Below are 10200 nucleotides of genomic sequence, written 5' to 3'. Positions count from 1 at the left end.
TTTAAGGACAGTTACAGAAACAGTCAGAGACAATCGACTGGTCATTGACCTTTTGTTTCCAACAACGGCTCATGTTGGAGGTGTGGAGGCAAACACACAGCCAGAGCTTGCAGGTATCAGCAATATATCTGTAGAAATTGCAACGTCAGCGGTCACTTGGCGCATATGTGCAGGAAGCCTGCAGCAAGGTTGATGTACAAGGAGGATGGGCCCAATGTAAGCCCTCTGAGACCAAATGGACACTGGGGAAAATCGCTGGAAGCTGAAGTTCAGCGAGTTCATGTGGAGCACATATACAGTTCATACACCAGGACGCCACCGATAATGATGAAAGTGCACCTCAGTGGCATCCCAGTATCAATGGAGCTAGACACGGAGGCCAGACAGTCCCTGATGAGTATCAAACAGTTCGACAAGTTGTGGCCGTCCAAGGCCAGGCGGCCAAAATTATTGCCGATTGACGCACAGCTACAGACATATACAAAAGGGATCATTCCGGTGCTAGGCAGCGCCACGGTAGTTGTGACCCACAAAGATTCGGAGAACAGTTTGCCACTCTGGATTGTCCCGGGGGACGGTTCCGCACTGCTGGAGAGGAGTTGGCTTGCTGTCATGAACTGGAAATGGGGCGATGTCAATGCAATTTCTTCTGTGGAGCGAATATCATGCTCACAGGTCCTGGACAAATTTGACTCACTATTTCAACCCAGCATTAGCACTTTCATGGGGATCAAGGTAGTGATTCACATAAACCCGGACGCCAGGCCAGTACACCACAAGGCCAGAGCGGTGCCATACGTGATGTGGGAAAAGATAGAAGGTGAATTGGACCGCCTGTTGAGGGAAGGCATCATCTCGCCAGTTGAATTCAGTGACTGAGCGAGCCCGATTGTGCCGGTGCTCAAGGCGGATAGGTCGGTCAGGATATGTGGTGATTATAAGGCCACCATCAATCGGGTGTCACTCCAAGACCAGTACACGCTACCGAGAGCGGAGGACCTCTTTGCGACGCAATCTGGTGGCAAACTTTTTTCAAAATTGGACCTGACCTCAGCTTACATGACCCAGGAGCTGGCGAGTGAGTCGAAGAAGCTGACCACCATCACGACACACAAGGGGTTGTTTGAGTACAACAGATGTCCATTCGGGTTTCGCTTGGCCGCCGCAATCTTTCAACGAAATATGGAAAGTCTCCTCAAGTCGATTCCAAGGACGGTGGTTTTTCAAGATGACAGCCTCATCACGGGTTGCGATACTGAAGAACACCTCCACAACCTGGAGGAGGTGCTATGCAGACTGGACCGGGTAGGTCTGCGACTGAAAAAGGCGAAGTCCGTCTTCCTAGCTCGAGGTAGAATTCCTGGGGATGAGGGTAGCAGCAGACGGGATCAGCCCTACTGCGTCCAAAGCGGAAGTGATCCAGAGAGCACCTAGACCCATAACACGACGGAGCTGCGTTCGTTCCTGGGGCTCCTGAACTATTTTGGTAACTTTCTTCCCAAATTGAGCACGCTGTTAGAGCTGCTACACGTGCTCCTACGCAAAGATCGCGAATGGATCTGGGGGGATAGCCAGGAAAGGGCTTTTGACAGAGCATGCAATTTGTTATGCTCCAACAATCTGTTAACGCTATATGACCCATATAAGAAACATGTTTTAACGTGCGATGCGTTGTCCTATGTGGTCGGGTGTGTGTTGCAGCATGTTAATGCCAAGGGTCAGTTACAGCCGGTAGCTTATGCCTCCAGAAGTCTGTCCCAGGCAGAAAGGGGCTACGGGATGGTAGAAAAGGAAGCGCTTGCATGTGTATATGCAGAAAAAAAAATGCACCAGTACCTGTTTGGCAGGAAATTTGAGCTGGAGACAGGTCACAACACCCTAACGTCCCTTTTGGCTGACAACAAGGCCATAAATGCAAATGCGTCGGCCCGCATACAGAGGTGGGCACCCATGTTAGCCGCCTATGACTATACAATTCGACACAGACCAGGCACTGAAAACTGTGCCTATGCACTCAGCAGGCTCCAACTAGCCACCACCGAGGGGGCAACCGAGCATGCTGCTGAGATGGTCGTGGCTGTTAAAGCTTTCGAAAGTGAAGGCTCACCGTGACAGCCCGTCTGATCAAAGTCTGGACAAATAGAGACCCACTACTGTCTTTAGTCAAGAAATGTTTCCTGAATTGGGACTGGGCAGCCACATATGGGGCATGTCCTGAGGAAGTTAAACCATTTCACAGGCGCAAGGATGAACTCTCGATTCAGGCCTATTGCCTACTATGGGGAAACTGAGTAATCATGCCCCAGATGGGCAGAGAGGCGTTCATCCGAGAACACCACAAGGAGCACCCGTGCATTGTAATGATGAAGGCAATTGCCAGGTCACACGTTTGGTGGCCAAGATAGATGCAGACCTGGAACTTTGTGTTCGCAGGTGCAACACATGTGCCCAGCTGGGCAATGCGCCCAGGGAAGCCCCCTTTAGTCCCTGGTCCTGGCCCGCCAAGCCATGGTCACGCATCCATGTGGACTACGCAGGTCCTTTCATGGGAAAAATGTTTTTGGTTGTAGTAGACGCCTACTCCAAATGGATCGAGTGTGACATTCTCAATTCAAGCACATCCTCTGCCACGGTAGAAAGTCTACGGGCAATGTTCGCCGCCCATGGTCTACCGGACATCTTGGTCAGCGACAATGGCCCGTGCTTTACAAGCATTGAATTCCAGGACTTCATGGCAGGAAATGGTATCAACCATGTCAGAACGGCACCGTTCAAGCCAGCCTCAAATGGCCAGGCGGAACGAGCAGTGCAGATAATCAAACAGGGGATGCTCAGAATCCAAGGGGGTTCCCTACAAAGCCGCTTATCAAGCCTCCTGTTGGCTAATAGATCCCGACCACATTCACTCACAGGGGTTCCACCCGCTGCTAATGAAAAGGACGCTCAAAACCAGGTTATCCCTTATACACCATGAAAGAAATTGTTGAGAGCAGGCGCCGGTCACAATGTGACTACCATGACGGGAATGCGAGGGCGCGATGTATTGATGTCAATGACCCTGTCTTTGTCCTCAACTACGCTGCCGGGCCCAAATGGCTCGCAGGCACTGTGGTTGCCAAAGAGGGGAATAGGATTCTGGTACTTAAACTTACCAATGGACAAATCTGCCGCAAACACCTGGATCAAACAAAAGGGAGGTTCAGCAACCCCATAGAAGAAGCAGAGGAAGAACACGATATAGAGTTCACTCCACCACAGGTGACCGAGGAGAGCCCAGTCACTGTGAGCAGTCCGGACAGGCCTGAGGCACCGCAAACAGCAGACACTCAGGCCAGCGCCCAACAACCGGAGCCCCAACTCAGGTGCTCTACAAGGGAGCATAAACAACCAGAGAGACTTAACCTGTGATCCCAATAAGACTTTGAGGGGGGGAGGTGATGTTATGTATTCTACTGCCATTGTAATCCATGTATAAACTGACCTCAGTTGTACACCGTGAGAACACTGACCACTAGCTGGTGAACTTGTGGGAGACACTCCGAACCTGGACTTTCAGGTATAAAAGGGGAAGCTCCACTCATCTTCTCCACTTCAGTGCTGGAATAAAGGTTACTGGTCACAGAGTGACCTTTTCTCTAGTATGGGCCTCATGTGCATTTATACTGTATAGTAAGGACATATTACTCTCTCAACTTTGTAAATGGTGCAGGCATCCATCAGAAATATGTAAATATCCTCGGATATAGGACAGGGTCATAGGCACATCCACACCCATGGGACGGAGATAATTCTGCCCTACCAGAGATTTGTTCTCAATAGGTCTCCTCTGAAATTTGTGGCCCTTAATCTTTAAAACACAGTTAAACAAAGATACTGCTTTATTTTAAATTAAGTGTGTTTAATATTGGTTTGAACAGTTTTGTGAAACATTTGCTTGTGATGACTTCATGACAATAATGCCAAAAGGTTGGAACAGATGTTCACTTATGGCACACTTTCAACTTTACTTCAAAACAATGCTGCCAATTGCCATTTGAAGTATGTTCTGCATCATTGGAAAAAAAACACAACTTAACACAGAATTTTGAAAAAAATGGTTTGTTTTTATGTTGTAAAGGTGTAACACGATGTCATAATAATAAGGCAATGACCATTACTTTTTGGTCTTAGACTTGGTGGTTTTGCTGCTTTTTGTTTTGGTAGGCTTTGCGACCTCCACAATAGACTTAGCAGATGCAGTCCTGGATGGCAGCTGACCTAGAAGAAAGATTAAATATTTGTTGTCAAACACATCAACAATGAGAGATTTTTTTTAAAAGGACACTGTTCCCGCAAATTATTTTTTGGGTGCGTGGTTCCTTTAACGGGCTGTGCGGCCCATTCAAATTTTCGCTCATGTGTGGTATTCCGTTATAAAGCCGGCAAGCAGCCTGCACGGGACCTCCAGCTTCCATGGGACCTCCTAATTGTCGAGCACCTGCTCAGCTTAACGGGAACATTGCATGGGGGTAAAAGTCGTCTTGGGTGGTAGAGCAAAACAGGTGATAGCAAATTGGCAGTCTGGTTTACACTCCGGTCAATTTTCTTTTCAGAGGTGAGCACGGAAATTTTCTTTCAGTGTCTAGTGAGGAGAGGGCTCTCTAACCATATGTGCAACAATTTAATTTAATATTTTGGGTCCCCCTTTGTATTGTGCAATGCTTAAACTTCTGATTTGGAAAAATATAAATACATCAATAAAATTGTCTAATCAATCTTAAGCATCTAAATCTTTATTATCTCATAAATGGTTCAGCACAGTCTTCAAGAACATTCATAGTTTTGCTATTCCTGATACATTTTTAATCGTTGCTCTTCCTTTCCTGTGTCATTCTGGGTATTTTTCCTCCTGTTCATATCTTCCAACATTAGCCAATATTTTATGAACTTTTCAAAAAAGTCTCTTGTGTCAATTGAGTTTTACTGCCTGTGTTTGTATTTTACAACTAAAGCCTGTATTTTAAGGAACTTTGTAAATTGTGAAACCTAGGTGAAAGGCCAATGGCCGTAATACAGGACACTAAGAAGGATTAAGAAAGTAGGATGAGGGAAATCAAAAGCAGCAATTAGGTGACACTTCCGTGCTGTAAATTTCTATGATTCTATGACATCTTGCTTTCTGCCACTTGCAACCTTTCACTATTGTGTTAAAGAAAATCTATACAATTAAAAATGACCTGTGGCGAATGCACGTCTGCAGTAACATATTTCTTCGGCATTGTACCTGAAAACTGTCCCTCGGGGAAAGACAGTGATTGGGTCAAATAACTACTATCTTTTAAATTAATCATGCCAATTGATTAAAATAGTCTTAAATGCTAACCAGCCAAAATTCAGTTCCATTCCCTTGATGTGTAGGAAAAGCTACTCATCAACAATCACAAACACCACAGAAACAATTATATTATTCATTTTTTTCCCAAAGCTACCATCTACCAAGTTCCATAAAACTGATTAAGGTGTTCAATGTTCTTTGTACTTTGAACAAGCATGTTACTTCCTCACATTCACAATACATTTTCCTAAAAAATAAATTTACATCACAATAAATCATACCATTTTAGAAAAAACTCTAAACTTACTCATAAGATTATCCATTGTATTTTAGAAATGCTTCCAAGAAGCTTCTTCCACACGGGCCTACCCTTCTCTGTGTGGCCTGGGACTTGAGTTCTGGTCTGTTCCCAGAGCTTGAGTTCTTCAATTAGGACTGCCGATAAATTCTGTGAGCATGATAGGAGTTGTAGTTTTCAGCTCTCCTGTGGAAGGATAATATCCAGTGTGCACTATGACAGCCCACATGACACGATAACCAGGTGGTAAATTTACAAATTACAGTGAGTGGTGGGGGAAAAAACAAAAATAAAGATTGCAATGTTTTCAACACTTTATACAGTTGTGTCACTGAACAGGACTGATGTTTGCACTGAAACCAGAGGGGAAATGTTTTTGAGATGGTTTGGTGCTGCATTTAGACTTTGCAACCAAAATCAATTGATGAAGCCCGACCTATTGTGCAAGTAACTGGTCACTGGAGACTTGATGGTCGGAATAAAAACCTCCTACTGCAATACTACATCAAGGACAGTTTTAGCAAGAACTGCAATCCACTGTGAAAAGTAAACTGAGAAATAAGATTTGGAGAAGGCAGCAAATACTGAAAATGCACTGTAGGAGGTAGTGCAAACATATATTTTTGTTGTGTTCCGAATAACTCCACGAGGCTGTGTTGTAAGCTCAAACCATTGTGACCTTTATCTCTTTACTATAACTCCAAAGTGAGACAGCAGCATGGTGGGCTGCTTTTTATACCTGCTTGCTCCAGGGTACACAGGTGACCCACAAGTCTCCCACAGGTGTGCCCCCTAGTGGCAAGTCTGACACCTAGGTTAGGTTCACATACATAACATATTTTCAAATATAAATAACTGAGAATATAAGGTTTTATGGTTGAAGAACAAACACAATTACTTGCATCTTAAACATGTATTCTAAAGTGGTAAGGAAATAGTATTGCAAATATATTTATGATATCAGTGTCTTTCAGTATCAGCAATATGTAATCTTCTTACTTCATGTCCATCTTGCGATACATTGCATCAGCAAATTTGTTTGGCATCACAGCATTGGGCAAAGCTCTGTTGTATTTAAGCTGCTGCTGACCATGTTAAGCAAGCAGAAACCACGCTCCAGATCCTTGCTACCCAAGAATTGTGATATGGGAGGTGCTGATGGCTTTTAAAGCTAAAACATGACATCACCTAATCCCGACTTCGTGATTTCTTCTATCCCATCTATTCCTTTCAACCAAGGTAGTATCTTACACTATAGACCTTAGCTTTTCACTAAAATGTAAGTCCGGAATTTTCTGTACCATGGCGGGTCGGGTGCAGGTGGTCGCCGTGGCAGGTCACGACCCTGTTCTTCATACTCTGCTGCTCCTGAGAGCGACTTTCCGTTAACGTGGCCTATTAAGGCCACCTTACGCATTACCCAGCCCTATTAAATGGTGCGGGTCTGATGACATCAGCGATGATGCGTTTTCAGCTGACTATTTAAAGGAGCCATGGCCACATTGCATTTGAAGGTTGATCTAGGAGTGTGCAGGCAGCACACTGCACAATTGGACTGCTGCAAAGAGTGCCAAACATGACTGCACTGAGACAGAGGGCTGCACCCAAAAAGGCCTCTTACCACCAGAAAGCGGTGGCCAGCAGCGGAGTCAAGCGACCGCCGACTTGTGGTCCAATGGCCGCCGCCAGTGAAATTTAGCTCGGGGATTTTTCTGGCAGTCGCCACTTATGCCCCGCTGGTGCCGACCATCCTAAGTGCATCATCAAAGGGCGCACCACCGATCTCCTGCACCTCCCGTGAAATTTAGCTCCAAAAATCCTTAATCTGCCGCGCGGTGCCCCCGACAGCTTTTTCTGTCTGTGCACCTTGCTTTCAGCCCGTGAGCCATGGCAGCGCGGAGGCCCTTCAAGGGGAGGGCACACTGCTGCGGCCACCATGTTTCTTTTTGTCGGCCAGCTGCCAGGTCGGGCCGACAATTATGTCTCCTGGTTCGGTCAGGCCGCCAACAGGCAGCCTGGCATCCCCTCTTGGGTGCCAGACCGCTGGCCCAGCCGAAACCCTCCCTAGTGGTCCAGTAAGTTTCAAAATGCCGAAGTCTCTCTCATTTAAGTGAAGGGGAGAACGTGGTGACACACACACATCATGACGTCATCTCCGCTCCGCTGCTGACTGACAGTGGCAGAGACTCTGTCCCGCCTCCACTTCTGTTCCTCTAGAGTACTTACTGCCCCACTTCCATCCCCATTATGACCGACTTCCTGTCCACTTCAAAAAAAACGACAAAGAGCTGAATTTACCAAAAGAGGCAATCTCATCGACGCAGCGGAAAAAACACTTCAGGAGCGGAAGGTGCAACCCGTTTCAGGCAGAGGGAAATTTCGGTCCCCTTATTGCCAAGCAGCCAGCCAGAAAGTCTGTTTGGAAGAGCGAAAAGCTGAGGGAGGGTGGACTGGCACAGAATGAAAGAGTCATGACAGTTGGCAGGGAATTTTGCACACACATGTATGATGATCTTGCTTTGGTTGCAGACGAGCTGCACATTGAGCGAGTGGAAGCCCTTGTGTTGACAAAGACCCCTGGGTGATGATGAGGTGCCCTGATGGTCACATGTGTGCAGTCGGTGATGCCCTGCACCCTTAGGATGCTAGCCAGAGTGGCAAAGCCGAGCGCTCACTCATTAACACTGGCTTCATGGGTGGCAAAGTTGATATAATTGGCTGACTTGTCAAAGAGGGCATTGGTGACCTGTGTGATGCATCTGTGGGCGGCCGACTGCGATATGCCGCAAATGTCTGCTGCAGAACCCTGGAAGGAGCCTGAGGCTATGAAGTTGAGGGCTCTGGTGAGTTTGACAGCCACTGGTAAGGCGAGTCCACCTGCTCTTCTGGGTTGCAGGTCTTCCTCCAGCAATGTGTAAATGTCTGCGATGACCTGGTGCGATAGCCTGAGCCTTCTTTGGCACTGCTGCTCAGTCATGTTGAGGAACCTCATCCTCTGCCTGTATATGCTGTACTGAGGTATCACCTCTGGCATGATGCAGCCCTCTGCCCTATGCAGCATCAGGTGGTTAAGGAGCAGGTTGGTGGTGTTATTGTTGGTGCTACTGGTGTGCCTGGTGCTGCTAGTGTTGGTGCTCATCCTGGTTCAATTCTGAGGACCAAGGTGAGACAGTATAAACAGCACCCATGCTGATGGAATAGATGGCAGATCACTAGCAAACCCTAGAAAGCTAAATGTGTGCTGACAATGCAGTCCGCAACAGCATCTACCTTGTGAAAGTGATCAGCTGTGAGGTGGGAGTTTTTATTGTACTTTTCATGCTATACACTAATAAGCTGGATCAATGGCCATTCAACCTCCACCTCAAGTTCACAGGTATGGTTCCCAAGCTCATCCACGGAAATTTGAAAGGTAGGGTGAAAAAGGCGATTAAGAGTCTGACAAGTACCTCAATGATTTAAATTAGCTCGTCTGCATGTACCGTTAGTGTCATGCATGCAAACTCTTTGTATTCACTATGTAACTATGTATGATGTACCACCTGACGGCGCTGCTGTTGGAGGCCCAGGGGTTTCCTGTCCTGGTGTGCAGGGGCATTTAAAAGGCAGCCAGCCATGCTGCCGCTCACTTTGCAGTTGTATTAAATGGACTGAAGTCACACAGCTCTTACTCACAGTACAAGGCCTCGTAGAGTTATTCGATGGTAATTGCAGACATAATAGGGTCGCTGCCGCGCCGGCAAACACACCCAAGTGAAAGAGGCATGCGGTTCCTGACCCGCTGCAAGATATTTCAAATTTACACTTGATCCACCTCCAATCACGCCCGCACAGATCCCAGAATGTTCTGGCCTAAGAATTGTTCTATGCATCCAGAACTATGCCATAGAGACCAGAAGACAGCAGTTTCAAATTCTGGTTTCTGTTGAATTAGTACATTTCAGCACAGGCCGGAATTGAAGTCCTACAGTTGGCGTCTGACCCAGGATTGGAAAGGGGAAATCAGCCATGGTTCCCATTCCAACCAATTGGTCTCTACTGGATTGTGAGGACATGGGGTCATTAGGTAGGGGTAGATTTGGGTTTAGCTGCAATGCCTCTCACAGTGGAATACCCCATCAACACCCACTGTCTAAGCATTCATGTGAATAATGGACACTTAGAAAAGGTAAAAAGGGCAGTTAGCAAATGTGGAACTATACACTGATCAGTTACTGTATTCAGGAGAAGAGGGCAATAAAGGGGAGAAACTGCAACAAAAAATATCCAAAGGTAAATCAAACTACCCCAAGAATTTCATTGTGCAGATTATAAAAAGTAGTTGATATTGACTGCAGCTGAGCATACTGCATTGCAGCACCAAAGTCAGTGTCATGAAGTCATGTAATGTAGTTTCAAAGCATGTACCTTCCAGAGTGATGAAATCCCATTCCCAGCCCTTTTGCCTTAGATGTGCCAAGTGGAAGACAGGTATCTTCCCTTTCAAGGAAAAGAAAACCAGAAGGATTATCAGAAACATACTACTCCAATTCTAGGTGCTGACTCACAGCAGCATCAACAGAGCTCACGCCCTTTCTCCCTCCAGCAG

General features: G+C 46.5%; 1 protein-coding gene across 1 annotated transcript in view; it reads right to left on the bottom strand.

Moving 5' to 3' along the window:
* Positions 1 to 3901: 3901 nt before the first annotated feature.
* The window catches only part of axdnd1 (axonemal dynein light chain domain containing 1), a gene marked incomplete at its 5' end in the record, with an annotated part of 368202 nt that continues 361903 nt past the window's right edge, over positions 3902 to 10200 (bottom strand). The window contains one exon of the mRNA XM_070887184.1: positions 3902 to 4257. Within this exon, the coding sequence (XP_070743285.1) occupies positions 4154 to 4257 (104 nt within the window). The remainder of the gene's footprint in view (positions 4258 to 10200) is intronic.

The sequence above is a fragment of the Pristiophorus japonicus genome, chromosome 8 (assembly GCF_044704955.1).
Source record: "Pristiophorus japonicus isolate sPriJap1 chromosome 8, sPriJap1.hap1, whole genome shotgun sequence".
NCBI classification, from domain to species: domain Eukaryota; kingdom Metazoa; phylum Chordata; class Chondrichthyes; family Pristiophoridae; genus Pristiophorus; species Pristiophorus japonicus.
Note: the sequence above shows the minus strand (reverse complement) of the source record. Positions and strands in the feature narration are given on the sequence as shown.